This window comes from Petaurus breviceps, unplaced genomic scaffold (assembly GCF_028583685.1).
Source record: "Petaurus breviceps papuanus isolate PSGF00001 unplaced genomic scaffold, PetGlider_PUasm1.0 673, whole genome shotgun sequence".
In the NCBI taxonomy this organism is placed as follows: domain Eukaryota; kingdom Metazoa; phylum Chordata; class Mammalia; order Diprotodontia; family Petauridae; genus Petaurus; species Petaurus breviceps.
The window spans coordinates 728,253-744,490 of record NW_027186448.1 but is presented as its reverse complement, the minus strand read 5'-3'; the positions used below and the strand labels follow the sequence as shown (position 1 = coordinate 744,490).

Genomic DNA, 16,238 nt, shown 5'->3' with positions numbered 1-16,238 from the left:
CCCCGCCCCTTCCTGCTCAGGCCCCTTCCCTCAGCCTCGCTTCTGTTCTGGGTCCCGCCCCTTTCAATCCTGGCCCCTCCTTTCCTCACGGTCTCGACTATCACTTTCACTTAACCCTAACCCTGCTATCTCTGCAAAGGAGAGTTAATGCAAACCCTTCTTTTCTCCCCTGGCATTGCATTATTGAAGGACCCAGAAAACAAATTTAAAACATGTTTATTGAATGAAGAGATAACTTCAGCTCCTCCTCTCTTTTCATAAATAAACCTTGCGCTCCAGAGTTTTCCCAGGGTAAGGAAACCAACGGAATGAGATGCCACTTCATGCTCGGCTTTAGGCACACTAGCCTCGAAGGTTCCCTAGCCCCCCCCCCCCCCCCTTTCCCAGATTTAGAAGTTAGGCTTCAGAGTTTCCCCTTAGCTGTCTAAACTCATCAGCAATGCAGTTCCTCTCTTGACCCAGTGGTCAGGTGGCATGCTTCCAGCTCTAAGGTCAATGCCAATTACAAAGGAAGCTCGGTCAGCACAGCCTGCCCGGTTGGGATAGTAATAGCACGGGCAGGAATACATGCCTGGGGAGAAAGAAAAGCTCAAATAAGTGCCTTGAGCCTTGTGCTGGGGGCAGAATTAAGCCAGTTTAGGGAGAACTGGTAGTAGGGACAAAGGCCATTATAGGGAATGTTAGTGAAGAATGGCTGGGAAATTTAGTGGAAGTTTACAGAAGAGAGCTTGCATACATACCCTTAGCACTCTTCTTTCGGCTCTCAGTAGGTTTGAAGTGTATGGTAGGGATAGGGCAGACAAGTTGCATGGGCTCCGCCTCTGCTAAGCATGAATTCTTCCTATCCCAACCTGCACCTTCCAAGAAAAGGCCACGAACCCAAACACCATCCTAGATGGAAATTAGAGGAACTCCAGGAGTGAAACCAATACTCTTAACCTTACTTGCCCATTCCCCCACAACCCCTTTGGTAACTGATTTCTTCTTTCCCACCCTAATTAACTCTAATTCCAATTCCCTCTACCCCCCTTAAATCCAAGCATATCTAGTACCTACCTTGGGTGGATACACTAAGTTGCTATCATCCACAGTAGAAACGATGAACTCCCAAGAGAGGCTGTCAATGGAAACCTGGAGAAGAGTTAAAAGAGAGGAGGCTCTATGAGCCCTATACTCCCAGTAATTGAGTCTATATTCATTCTCAACTCTTCCCAATATCACCCCTCACTCCCATACTAACAGCCCCTTCTGGTGGTAGAGAGCCTGTGTCCCTGCCCACTTTAATAGAACTCACATTATTCTGACGGGCAGCAGCTTGTAGCACAGCAGTCAGGAATCCTGTGGGAAACGTAAACCCCGACAACCAGAAAAGCACAGGTGGTCGGGCTCTGCTAGCCCATGTTGCAAACTGTTCTACTCGAAGTGCAAGGTCCCGAGTCCAAGATGCTAGAGGCTTTTGAGATGGATAGGCCTAGGGAAGGAGGAAGGTGATTTAAACCCAGGTGATCAGTCCCAATCCAACTCTATTCCTCAACTATAAATGGGTGTAGAGCTCCTGAACACAAATTTCAACAAATAGGGTAGACCTTCTCCTCACCTTCTCCCAGAGGTGGGGGACACGTGCATCAAAAATGCTGTTGAAAATCTCCTCCAGGCTGGTGGACATGACAACAAGACCATGAATACCCTTTTCCAGCTCTATCAGAGAGAACCTGAGAAGTGTTGTTAGATAGTCAATGCAGAATAGGAGTTCTTAACCTGGAATCTGTCATTTTTTTTAATATGTTGATAACCATGGGGCAGGTAGGTGGCAAAGTGAATAGAACACTCGCCCTGAGGTTGGGAGGACCCGAGTTCAAATCCAGCCTCAGACAATTAGCGTAAAACTAGCCATGTGACCTTGGGCAAGTCACTTAACCCCAATTGCCTTGCCTTCCCCCCTCCAAAAAATAAATAAATAAAATAAAAAATAACATGTTGATAACCATATCTCAATATAGTTTTCTCTGTAATCCTATGTATTTTATTTAATGCATTTAAAAAACCTTCTGAAAATGGGTCTATAGGCTTTACATATATAACACACAAAAAAAGGTCTTATATCCCTTTTTTTCTCAAGGGTGTAAAAGATTTTTCCCTTCTTACAGAATGGTTTCCATAAGCTTGTTGTATCTCTGGATCTCTTGCAGCAGGACCACATTGAGTGGGGAAGGGTCTGGTGCCAGAAGATTTCGGGTCCCTTCATAGTCAATTGTCTCAGGTATCTTCTGTTTCACATCAGCTGCCAGCTCAAGGACCTAAGGAGGCAGGAACTAGGTAGGATTCAAGAGACTTCTCCAATACTAAGATATAAAAGAATGTCCTCAACCCACATACATATATCACATCTATTCAGTCTTTCTTTACCTTGTCCTCCCGGCTCTGGGCCCCAGTCCCAGTGGGTGTGATTTGGGGCTGCAGGGAGAGCAGGGTCTCAAATAGGGTACGTGCTTCAGTGATCTGAGATGCTACATCTGCATTGGGGTGCTGGCCAAAAGCTTCAGGAGGGTCCATGCTTGGAAGCATGCTGATGTATTCTTTATAAGAAGCCAGGTTCCCATCCTTAGGGATGCAATAGGTATCCAGTATGGAAAGTCTGGAGGGGGTGGGGGCAACACAAGGGTTACAGTTCCACTTGTAGGCATACATGAGACTCCACTAAAGCCTAGGTAAGCTTCGGCCCTTTGTGTTCTCATAGCCCTCACTCCTCATTTCTTTGCTGTTCTTCTTTGTGACCCCATCTGGGATTTTCTTAGCAAAGATGCTGCTGGAGTGACGTGCCATTTTCTTTCCCAGCTCATTTTACAGATGAGGAAACTTAGGTAAACAGGGTGAAGTGACTTGTCCAGGGTCACATAGCTAGTAAGTATCTGAGGCCAGATTTGAACTCAAGAAAATGAATCTTCTTGTCTCCAGTCTGGGGCCCTCTTATCTACTGTGCCAACTAGCTGCCCCAATTTACATTTATTTACATAAACGAATCCTATTTACATTAATATCACTTATAGAAGTTAAGAACTAGAAGGCACATGAGGTCACCTAACCCAACCTCCTTCATTTTACAGAGGATGAAACCAGGGTCTAAGAGGCAGACCAAGTCTAAGACCTGAAGGTCCACACAAGTGGTATCAATTTGCATCTAGGTTCTCTAACTCCAGAATCAGTATTCTTTTTCCTTTCTCAGGGGAATACCAAACTCTGCCCCTAATGCTCTTATCTTGGGTTCAGGTCAGACTCTTATCCTCTGGTGCTGTTCAAAACTTGGTGGTCTGTCTTCACCACTGGCCCTGCATTGATACCACTATGCTCCCAATCTCTGCCCTCACTGCCACAACCAAATCCTCACCGGAAGAAGGGAGTACTTAAACTCTGTTCACAGAAATAATCATTGATATAGGTGATGAGGAGGCGCCGGTCCCAGTCATCAGTGACATGTCCTCCATAGTTGACACCGGCAATCAGATACTTGAGGGCATCCCATGGTGTCTCCTCATATTCATCAAGGTACAGGCTCAAAAGATTCTCAGATACCTATAAGGTTGAAACCAACTACATCTCAACCTACAGTTATAGTAACAGAAAGGGATTTTATTATAGGACCTTTAGCAACCAAAATTCTGTTACAGGAGGGAAGGTGTGAGGGATGTGAATGAGGGTGAGGGGTAGGGGAAGGGGGGAGGAGGTAGGGTTAGGGTTGGGGGAGGGGAATAGGTTGTATCTGACCTCAAAATCAGAGTCGTTGAAGCCATAAATTATGTTCCAGCCAAGCTGCAGGAACTTCTTACGCTCAAGCAGTACCGAGTGGAAGAAGCAAAGGGCAAACAGTAGCTTCTTATATTTGTTTGGCTTGCTGCAGCGGGCAAACTGTGCCTCTGTCATCAAATGGTATAGCCGCTTCATGTTGGCTTTCAGGCCCTGAAAGGAAGCAAGGCCTAAGCTTGGGGTCAGAGTAGAGGGAGTCCCAAAGCGAAGGGGAGGGCAGTTTGGAGCACCAGCTGATGCTCTGGCTCTCTGTACTTCTTATATCCATTCTCATGGGACATCATACTTTGATGCTCCCTCTCAGCCAGACATTCATTCAATAAGTACATTATAGTGCACTGTTGTACCACTGTACTATTTTCTGAGAGGTAAAAATCCCCAAGATAAATGAGAGGTGGTCTTTGACCTCAAAGTACTCATAATCTCCTGGGAGGAATAGGGCATGATAGATACAGAGATCTACAAAGTACTAGGAGGCATTTGCTTTCCCATAGGCTCATTTATAGCTTAGTTCACATACCTGGATCTCCTTCCTTGAACATGACTTTTAAGAGGAAAATCCAATCCACACAGAAGGATTAGACAGAGAAACACTAATAAGTGAGAGATCAGAAGTAGGACAGACTTGGTTCCCAAAGGTGCACACTTGAGGCCCCTCTGAGGAACCACCTTCATATGGATAAAAAGATTGATGAAAAGTTAGAGACAGAGATCAGGGGAAAACAGACACTTAATAGGCCTAGAGGAACAAAGATGCCAACCTAAGAAGACTAAGTCTTAAGTAGGAATGATGAGGGAGGAGCATGCTCCTCATGGCTTTTTTTGGGGGGGAGGGGGATGGCAGTGATCTTCAAGGGAAGAGCCTCTAGTAATACAGTTCAGACTGTCAAGGATGCAGAGGGCAGGAATCTTTTTAATTTTCCAATGAAGTTGTATTTTTAGTCACACCCTTGAGTTCACTCAGTCAATCAACAAGCATTTATTAAGTGTCTACTATGTGCTAGCCACTGTGATAAGTGCTCAGCATTACTGTTCATTCATTTCAGTTGTATCTGACTCTTCATAACCCCATTTTGGTTTTTTGTTTTGTTTTGTTTTGTTAGCAAAGATACTGGTTGTCATTCCTTTTCCAGCTCATTTCATAGATAAGAAAACGGAGGCAAACAGGGCTGTGACTTTGACCAGGGCTACACAACTAGTAAGTGTCTGAGGCTAGATTTAAACTTAGAAGATGAGTCTTCCTGACTTCAAACCCAGCGCTCTATCCACTGGGTGACATAGCTGCCCAAGTGGGATACAAATACAAAAGATACAAATTGAAAAGAAAGAGAAAACATCCCCTAATTTAATACATTGTAAAACACTAATTCTAGTAGCGTCCAAAATTTAACAAATCAAACAAAAGATAAACAAGATGCTTGAAAAACTAGATTTTTAAAACATATACACACATGTGTGTTTTTAGAGAACATGTGTTCTCAGGCTCTCATGGAACTCAGGAAACAAATAACTGTATTTCAGGATACAAAGAACCGAATTAAATCCAGAAATATTTAAAACATATTTTACAGGTAAAATAAAAAAGCTAGACTAGAGAGAGTTCCCTCTACAGATGTAGATTGGCAACTCTTCTCTAATTTGCAGTATTTGAGAGGTGGATGAAGCCCTAAAGGTTAGGGATTTGCCAGAGTCACACAACACAGCAGTACTAAAGGCAAGATCTAAACTCATGTCTTTTTTTTTTTCTTTCTGGAGAGGGAAAGGTAGGGCAATTGGGGTTAAGTGACTTGCCCAAGGTCACACGGCTAGTTTTGTGCTAAGTGTCTGAGGCTGGATTTGAACTCAGGTCCTCCTGACTCTAAGGCCGGTGCTCTATTCACTGCACCACCTCAATGCCCCAAAACTCATGTCTTTTTGCCTCCAAGACTGCCATAGACTGTGTCTCTTGACAGACTAATGCAATCATAAATTATAATCAGTAGAGGAAATATGGAGAAAGATGCTGACTTAAACAGAGGCTAAAATCACCCCCCTAACATCTTAGATAATGAGCTGATCAAAGATCAAATCATAGAAATAAGTTAAATTAAAAGAGAATGATAATAAGGCAACCAAGTAAATATATGGGATGCATCCTAAAGCAGTCTTTAAAAAAGAGTGTGTATGTACCCGAACACTTATGTCAACAGAATATAAAAAGAATCTGATGAATGTGAATTGAGCATATATAATTTTAAAGATTAGAAAACCAACAAATGAACAATCCTAAAACAATTGCAAGAAGAGAATTTGAAAACCAAAGGTGAAATAAAACAGAATTTTATCTATTGATAAAAATCATGCCATTTTGTTATTAATATGATTTAATACGTTAATTGTTTTCTTAATGTTGAACTATTCTGGCCTTCCTGATATAAACACAACTTTGGATGGATGCAGTGCTTCATTTCCCTCCCCCAAGGAAAAGTTTATTACCAGGATACTCATCATTACTGAGATTTCATCAGCTTTGCTACTTTCACTTCTTTTGGATACCCAGTACCCTCTGCTCCTCTGAATGGAGTGCTGGAAGACAGAGCAAAACACTCCTCTCAAAGCCCCCATTTAAAGAGGGCCCAAAAGCCTAGTCAACTCTTCATTTTGTACCTTCGGCACTGCTTGGGCTCACTCCCCGCTTTTCATTTTCCTTTTATGTGTTATCTTCCTCTGTTAAATCAAAAAGCTCCTTTGTGGCAGGGAAATTTCTTTTGTCTTATTATCATTCCCTGTGCTGGCACATAGCAGGTACTTAATGTTTATTGTGTTGTACTGTAACTTCTTTGCCAGTATTTAATATTTTTGCAACCATGTTCATTAGCTATATTGACCTATATAGACATCTCTACTTTTCCCCTTCCTGGTGTAGGAATTAGGACAAAATTTGTCTCATAGAGTTTGACAGATTATCTTTATTTCTGGAAATCATTTAGGAAATATAGAGATCACATGTTCTTTAAATGTTTGATAGAACTCATTGAACCTGCTTGAACCTTGAGTTTTGTGGGTTTAAATTTATTTTTTTAAATGGACCTGTGATTTCATTGGTATAGAGGTCTCCTGGTTAGGAAATTTTTTTTTTTTCAACCAAGTAAGATTGGCAACTCCTTTGTAATTTATATAGCCTTAGGCAATGAGTGGGGGGAGGGAGTGGAATGGTCATCCACGGGACTAAGATGTTAAATGATTTGCCTATGATTACATAACTTAGAATATGTCAGAGGAAGGAATCAAACCTAGATCTTCCTGACTCTAAAGCCAGCGCTTTCATTATACTAAGTGCTCAAGATGATGGAATCCTTGGTGTGTGGCAATAAAATATTGTAACTTCTACTTCTAACCTAAAAATAAGCAAAAACAATTACATTTTACTAATATTTAACATATGAATCAACAAAGGTAACCTTCATTCAGTCCATGTGGCAGACAGCTCTATGTGTCCCATACTGTAGGCAAGGTATCCTAAAGGAAGAGTGGCAGTTCTACAAGGTGGCTGAGTTTAACAATGTCACTTTTATTTGTTTTTGTTTTTTGACTTTAGTATCTTCTGATGTACTGCAGTTATATGTGCCCAGTTAAATGCATTTATAGAATGTTGTCTAGTTTTAGCCAAACTGACCCTCACAAAATGGACAAGTAACCATATACATATTCATACACAGCTCAGACCCTAAACACACCTATACCAGTGGTTTCAAAAGATGAGTGCCAAGAACTTGCTAACAAGATAACACTAATAATGAAAGCAAAAATGAACAAGGAAAACAATACAGCAGACCTTTCTCTTGCTCCTGGCACCAGCTCTTTGTTAATCACTACAAAGTTAAAAAAATGTCAGCTCTAACAAGCAGTCAAAAAATTCAAAATTATAAAAAAAAAATTATTTGAAATATGCATTTATCTTCACATCATTAATGCTGAATCTTATCCTAAACATCTTATGTCATGCCAACTTATAGCTAGTTAATATGAAGCCACTATAATTAGTGAGTCATTTTAAAATTAAGCAAAAAATAAAAACTTCTACAGTACTTTTTATAAGTAGTATAGGATTATAAATAGTATAGTCCTAGGATTCTCAATCTAGTACTTTACAAAATTTCACTGATTAATGATAAATGTTTAGAGGCCTCTTTTTGAGGTTTTTTCCTTAAGAGCAAACCCTTTCCCCCTTCCCCACCGCCTACCCCCCCCCCCAAATCCAATATCATTGGAGAAACACTTGTCCTCCTACAGTTGAAATAATAGAGGGAAAACAATGTGACAACAAAGTAAAATGCATTTCTTTATCAGCCAAGACTGTTGAAAGATGAAAAAAAGGCAGCCTGCAGAGGCAGGCCCGGAAGGGGCCTGATCAACTACGAGGGCAAGTCTTCCCACCAACCACAAGGTCCACTACCAGGCCTATCACCAAAGGGCTGGGACTGGAAAGAGCAAGGTAAGAAGCAAATACAGGGGCCCCTGTCCTGGACAGCAAACACTCCTGGGGCTACCACTTCATAGCCCAGAAATTTTTTAAAAAGTCCCTTTCAGGACCTCCAAAGTCCAGGATGACAGAGTGAACCTCACTTGCTCCAAACCCCCCCTATGACCCTGAAAACATAGTAACTCTTGCCCCAGGGCAAAACCCTCTACAGTAAAGGCTTGGGATCCTAGAGGAAGGGCGTGGCTAGGACCCTGCCTCAAAATGGGTAGAAAGCAGACTACAAAGACAAAGACTAAGACTCCGGAGTCCTACTATCCTCAGAGGGAGGAACCAACCTCAGAGGGAGACAATGTGGACTCCACACCCAAAGCTGAAACTTCAACCGGGAATGGGTCCCAAGCACAGAAGGCTCTCCTAGATGAGATCAAAAGGAACTTTGAAAACAAAATGAGAGAGATAAAAGACAAAATGAATAATTCTGTCAAAACCAAAATATCAGAATTAGAAAAACATTATAACGAGGAAAACATCTCTCTAAAAAGAAAAGTGTATGATATGGAAAAGGAGCTCCAAAAATTAACCAAGGAAAATGATTTGCTAAAAACTAGAATTCACCAAATGGAAACAAATAAGTCTATGAGGAACCAAGAATTAGTCAAGCAAAACAACAAGAATGAAAAATTAGAAAAAGAGGTAAAATACATCAAAGAAAAAAATAACTGACCTGGAAAACAGATCCAGGAGAGATAATCTGAGAATCATAGGCCTACCAGAAAATTATGATGAAAAAATGAGCCTGGACAACATTCTCCAAGAGCTCGTTGAGGAAAACTGCCCTGAGATACTAGAACCTGAGGGTAAAATAGAAATCAAGAGAATCAACCGGACACCTGCTGAAAGAGATCCCAAACTGAAAAGTCCTCAAAATGTTGTGGCCAAACTCCAGAACTACCAGATAAAAGAGAAAATCAAGCGGCCAGAAAGAAACAATTCAAATATTGAGGGTCCACAGTGAGGATTGCACAGGATTTGGCAGCCTCTACACTGAAAGATCGGAGGCAGTGGAATACAATTTTCAGGAGGGCAAAAGAGCTCAGGTTACAACCAAGGATCACATACCCAGCGAGACTGAGCATATTCTTCCAGGCAAAGAGATGGTCATTCAACGATATAACAGAGTTCCAGACCTTCTTGATAAAAAAGCCAGAACTCAATGGAAAATTCAACCTCCAATTACAAGATGCAACAGTGACTTAGAAAGGAAAACAAGGAAAACACACACACACCCTGCTATTTGATAAGAGCAAACTAGTTATAGACAAGTAGAGGGTATGACTATAAAATACACAAAATGACAATTTAAAAAAAATCTTATTAAGGGCTACAAAGAGACTGCAATGGAAGAAAGGGAATGGATGAAATGGAAAAGGGTAAATTATGGCACACATAGAGGCATAAAAACTGTATAGCAGAGGAAAAAAAGGGAGGGAGTTGGGAAGCATATGAGCTTTTCATTGGTTCTGGTACAAGGAGGGAATAACAACCAGTTAAGCATAGGACTCTATGGAGAAGAAACGCAAAAAGTATCATTTTAGAGGGAAAGAGGAGAGGGAGAGGAGCTTCACATGAGATTTGTTCCTGTCACTCTTGATGTGAAGAAGAAATAGCATACTTCATTAAGTATAAAAATATCCTACAGACAGTAGGAGGGGGAAAGGGTTATGAAAGGGGGGTGGGAGTGGTTTGTAGGGAGGGAAGTAGTAAGGGGAAAGGGGAGGAAAAGGGAAGGGGGATGAAAAGAGAACACTGAGGGAGGTGGTGGTCAAAAGGAAAACTATTAAGGGGGGGAAGGGAGAAGGGAGGGAAAATATGAACATTAACAGGGGCAGGAATAGGATGGAGGGAAAGAAACAGATAACAATCATAACTGTAAATGTGAATGGAATGAACTCTCCCATAAAACGGAGATGGATAGCAGAATGAATTAGAAATCATAATCCTACAATATGCTGTTTACAAGAAACACATCTGAAACAGAGGGATACACACAAGGTAAAGGTAAAAGGTTGGAATAAAATATATCATGCCTCAGCTAAAGTAAAAAAAAGCAGGGGTAGCAATCCTTATCTCAGATAAAGCAAAAGCAAAAATTGACCTAATTAAAAGAGATAAGGAAGGAAACTATATCCTGTTAAAAGGCACCATCGAGAATGAAGCAATATCATTACTTAATATATATGCACCAAGTGGTGTAGCATTCAAATTCCTAGAGGAGAAGGTGAAGGAATTAGAAGAAGAAATAGATAGCAAAACTATACTAGTGGGAGACCTTAATCTCCCCGTCTCTGAACTTGATAAATCCAACCTCAAAATAAACAAGAAAGAAGTTAAGGAGGTGAACAGGATTTTAGAGAAGGTAGGTATGATAGATCTCTGGAGAAAACTGAATGGAGATAAAAAGGAATATACTTTCTTCTCAGCGGTTCATGGCAGGAAAAGACAGAATAAAAACTAATTGGAAATTAAACAATTTAATCCTAAAGAATGAGTGGGTCAAACAAGAAATTATAGAAACAATCAGTAATTTCATTCAAGAGAATGATAATAATGAGACAACATACCAAAATCTGTGGGATGCATTAAAGGCAGTTTTTAGGGGAAGTTTTATATCCCTGTGTGCATATATGATTAAATTAGAGAAAAGGGAGGTCAACGAATTGGGCATGCAATTAAAAAACCTAGAAAAAGAACAAATTCAAAATCCCCAATTAAATACTAAATTAGAAATATTGAAGACAAAAGGAGAGATTAATAAAATTGAAATTAAGAAAACTATTGAATTAATAATTAAAACCAAGAGCTGGTTTTATGAAAAAACCAACAAAATTGGTAGACCCTTAGTCAATATGATAAAAAAAAAAAAAGAAAGAAGAAAACCAAATTATGAGTATCAAAAATGAAAAGGGTGAATCTACCTCCAATGAAAAGGAAATCAAAACAATAATTAGGAATTATTTTTCCCAATTGTATGCACAAAAATTTGACAATCTTAGGGAAATGGATGAATATTTACAAACATACAAGTTGCCCAGATTAACTGAAGAAGAAAATTACTTAAATAATCCCATCTCAGAAAAAGAAATTGAACAAGCCATCAGTCAACTCCCTTGGAGGTGGAAAAAATCTCCAGGGCCAGATGGATTCATTAGTGAATTCTATCAAACATTTAAAGAACAATTGATTCCAATACTCTACAAACTATTTGGGAAAATTAGTGAAGAAGAAGTCCTACCAAATTCTTCTTATGACACAAATATGGTACTGATACCTAAATCAGGAAGAGATAAAACAGAGAAAGAAAATTATAGACCAATCTCCCTCATGAACATAGATGCAAAAACTCTAAATAAAATACTAGCAAAAAGACTACAGCAACTTATCTCAAGAATAATACACTTTGATCAGGTAGGATTTATTCCAGGAATGCAAGGATGGTTTAATATTAGGAAAACCATCAGTATAATTGATCATATCAACAATAAAACTAGCAGACACCACATGATCATCTCAATAGATGCAGAAAAGGCTTTTGACAAAATACAACATCCATTCCTATTAAAAACATTAGAAAGTATAGGAATAAATGGAGCCTTCCTTGAAATAAAAGGTAGCATCTATTTAAAGCCATCAGCAAGTATTATATGTAATGTGGAGAAGCTAGAAGCATTTCCAATAAGATCAGGGGTGAAACGAGGGTGTCCACTATCACCCCTCTTATTCAGTCTGGTACTAGAAATGTTAGCAGTAGCAATTAGAGAAGAAAAAGAAATCAAAGGAATCAAATTAGGCAAAAAAGAGACCAAGCTATCACTCTTTTCAGATGATATGATGATATACTTAGAGAATCCTAGAGAATCAAGTAAAAAACTATTTGAGACAATAAATAAATTTGGCAAAGTTGCAGGATATAAAACAAACCCACATAGATCCTCAGCATTCCTATATATTTCCAATGAAATTCAACAGCAAGGGATAGAAAGAGAAATCTCATTTAAAGTTACTGTAAACATTATAAAATATTTGGGAATCTACCTGCCAAAACAAACCCAGGACCTGTATGACTATAACTACAAAACACTTTTCACACAAATAAAGTCAGATCTAACTAATTGGAAAAATATCAATTGCTCGTGGCTGTGTCAAGCTAATATAATAAAAATGACAATTTTGCCTAAATTAAATTATATATTTAGTGCCATACCAATTAATTTACCAAAAAATTATTTATAGAGCTAGAAAAAATAGTAACAAAATTCATTTGGAAGAATAAACGGTCCAGAATATCAAGGGAATTAATGAAAAGAAATGCCAGGGAAGGTGGACTACCTGTACCAGATTTCAATCTGTATTATAAAGCAGCAGTCATCAAAACTACTTGGTACTGGCTGAGGAATAGAGGAGTGGAGCAATGGAATAGATTAGGCACACAAGATTCAGAAGTCAATGACTATAGTAATCTATTGTTTGATAAACCCCCAGACCCTGGTTTTTTGGGATAAGAACTCACTATTTGACAAAAACTGCTGGGAAAACTGGAATATGGTATGGCAGAAACTGGGCATAGACCATTATCTAACACCATATACCAAAATCAAGTCTAAATGGGTGCACGATCTAGGTATAAAGGTTGATACTGTAAGCAGTCTCCTAAAACAAGGAATAGCTTACCTATCAGACTTGTGGAGAGGGAAAGACTTTATGACTAAACAAGAATTAGAGAACATTATAAAATGTAAAATGGATAATTTTGACTACATGAAATTGAAAAGTTTCTGTACAAACAAAGCCAATGAGCAAACAAAGCTGAGCCACCTGGCTGCCCCTAAGCAATTGGGGTTAAGTAACTTGCTCAAGGTTATTGTAATGGGAATGCAAATTTGGAAGATCTTCCCTGCCCCTAGGCTAAAGTGCACCTGAAGCCTGGGGTGGGAGGCTTGTTTTTCAGTAGATACTTTTTGATTGGCCAGTGGGTCCAAAAGGTTGTTACATTCTCTGAGCCAGGAGAAGGCTATATAAGCCCTGATGTGTAGCTTTGTTTTGGGGGCTCACTTTGAGAAGTGTTCTGTGATTTGATCTGTATTCTGGGAAGCCGTTGTCCAGGACCCCCCCAGCTTTGAAAAACCCAGATGTGGAAACCCAGATGTTGACTGGGTATGGATGTAATGGTTGGACAGTTTGGAAATCTGTCTACTTGATCTGTTTCTGTCTTGATAATTCTACCTGTATACTTTGAAGTTCGGGGTGCTGACCTTTTCCCCTGAACAAGGTAAACGATATATGTCTGACTGATGAAAGTAAGCTTGTTAACCCATTTTGAGTTGCTTTCCTTTAACAAAGCAGATTCAAGAACCTGTATGGGCAGCCACCCTGAGCACGCTTGGGGTGCTTGCTGCTACAGTTACACGGCCAAAGGACTCATTTCTAAAATATACAGAGAATTGATTCAAATTTATAAGAATACAAGTCATTCCCCAATTGATAAATGGTCAAAGGATATGAACAGGCAGTTTTCAGAGAAAGAAATTAAAGATATCTATAAGCACATGAAGAAATGCTCTAATTCACTATTGATTAGAGAAATGCAAATCAAAACAACTCTGAGGTACCACATCTCACCAGTCAGATTGGCTAAGATGACAAAACAGAAAAATGACAAATGCTGGAGAGGATGTGGGCAAATTGGAACACTAATGCATTGCTGGTGGAGTTGTGAACTGATCCAGCCTTTCTGGAGAGCAATCTGGAATTATGCCCAAAGGGCTATAAATACTTTCATACCCTTTGATCCAGCAATACCACTCCTAGGGTTATATCCCAAAGAAATCATAGAAATGGGAGAAAGACCCATATGTACAAAAATGTTTATAGCAGCTCTTTTTGTGGTAGCAAAGAATTGGAAATTAAGGGGGTGCCCATCAATTGGGGAATGGCTGAACAAGTTGTAGTATTTGCATGTTATGGAATACCATTGTGCTATAAGAAACGAGGAGCAGACAGTCTTCATATTTACCTGGAGAGGCTTAAAAGAACTGATGCTGAGTGAGAAGAGTAGAACCAGGAGAAATTTGTACACAATTACAGACACAACGTATGTGTGATGACCAACTTTTATAGACTGGACTCTTCTCAGCAATGCAGTGATATAAGTCAATGCCAAAAGACTCATGATGGAGAGAAATATGTGCATCCAGAGAAAGAACTAGAAAGAACTAAGTTTATATCCAGGTGGAAGCAAAATACCTGATCTTTTTCCTTCTCTTATTTGGTTTTATGTCCTCTTTACCATTTTTCATTCCAGCTGGTACAATCCATCCTTATAACCTGACTAATGTATAATGTGAAAGTATTTACAGATCCTATACTTGACTATAAGCTGCCATGGGGGGGAGAGGAGGGAGGGGGACAGAATGTGAAACTCAAGGAATTGTGGAATTAAATCCTGTAAACTAAAAGGAAACAAACAAATTAATTTTAAAAAGATAAAAAAAAAGAAAGATAAAAAAAAGTATTGCTGAAGCTCTGATGAAGTATTAGAACAGATTATCCCATGTTTCTTATGTAGTTGGATGAAAGTACAAATGTTTCTAAGACTTTTCAAACTATATAGCATTTGCTAGATTCTGTTTTAATAATGAAATACTAGAGGGTTTTTAAAATTTTGTGAACCATTAAAGGAAGGAATAATGTGCCATTCTCAACAGTAACTGACTTTTTAAAAATTAAAAAAAATGTTTAATTGGAAAACTGATGATAATGCAGACTCTGATGGAGCAGCTATGATAGAATAAAAGTTTTCTCAAGTAAGGTCCAGAGGGCACCACATGTGAAATTCATTTATTGCATCATTTGTAGCCAAGCCATTGGAACAAAGAAGCTGGAGCCAGAGAAGGAAAAAGTATAACAGGATATCATTGATATAAAAACAAAACCTTTAAATGGCAGAATATTTATAAGACAAGGTAATGACCATGAAAATCTTTTATACCACACAGAGGTTTGTGAGCTGGTAACAGAAATGCTGACCCTTAAAGATGCTCTGCATTTTTCTTTTACAAAGTTTCCCCAGCAATTTTTGTCAAATAGTGAGCCCTTGTTCCAGTATGCTGTGTACCTAATGCATTTCACTAAACAACCTCTTCTTTTTAACCAGTAATAAACTGATTTAGGGATTATTGCTCAGTTTAATATCTGGTACTGATAGACCACCCCCACTTTCTTCAATTTTTTTTATTATTTCCTTGAGATTCCTGATCATTTATTCTTCTTTTGTTATTTTTTCTAATTATATACACTAAATCATTTAAGTAGTGTTATAATTTTTATTACTTTGACTTGATCTACCTACAAGCAATGAATGTTTTTCTAATTATTTAGGTCTGTAGATAAATTCCCATTACCATTATATCTTTCTAATATGTTGCTGAAGCTGATTTACTAATATTGTATTCAAAATTTCTTTTTCAATGTTTTTTGCAGATATTGGTCTACAGTTTTATCTGTTTTTTCTCTCCCTAGTTTAGGTATTCAGATCATATCTGTATCACAGAAATACCCTATTATTGCAAAGAGTTTATATAATGTTGAAATTAATTGTTCTTTGAATGTTTGATAGAATTCACTTATAAACCCATCTGATTCTGAGTTTTAAAAAATTTTTCACTTTTGGAAAACCATTTATGACCTATTCAATTTCTTTTCCTGATATTAGGTTATCTGAATGATTCATTTCTTCTTTTGTTATTCTAGGTATTTTGTACTTTTGTAAGTGTTCATCTTAGTTCTTCTAAGTTATCCATTTTGTTAGCACATATAATTGGGCAAAACAGTTTCTGATAATTTCCTTTATTCTAATTATTTTGAATTCTAGTTTTCCATTTGTATATGAACAATTTGGTTTTTCTCTCTTTTAAGGATC

General features: G+C 38.7%; 1 protein-coding gene across 1 annotated transcript in view; it reads right to left on the bottom strand.

Moving 5' to 3' along the window:
• Positions 1-219: 219 nt before the first annotated feature.
• The window catches only part of DNAH2 (dynein axonemal heavy chain 2), a 132,965-nt gene continuing 116,946 nt past the window's right edge, over positions 220-16,238 (bottom strand). The window contains exons 77-85 of the mRNA XM_069104179.1: positions 3,763-3,954; positions 3,386-3,570; positions 2,407-2,635; positions 2,146-2,297; positions 1,598-1,712; positions 1,295-1,471; positions 1,057-1,131; positions 741-891; positions 220-571 (exon numbers count right to left, since the gene is read on the bottom strand). Of these exons, the coding sequence (XP_068960280.1) occupies positions 417-571; positions 741-891; positions 1,057-1,131; positions 1,295-1,471; positions 1,598-1,712; positions 2,146-2,297; positions 2,407-2,635; positions 3,386-3,570; positions 3,763-3,954 (1,431 nt within the window). The 3' untranslated portion in view covers positions 220-416. The remainder of the gene's footprint in view (positions 572-740; positions 892-1,056; positions 1,132-1,294; positions 1,472-1,597; positions 1,713-2,145; positions 2,298-2,406; positions 2,636-3,385; positions 3,571-3,762; positions 3,955-16,238) is intronic.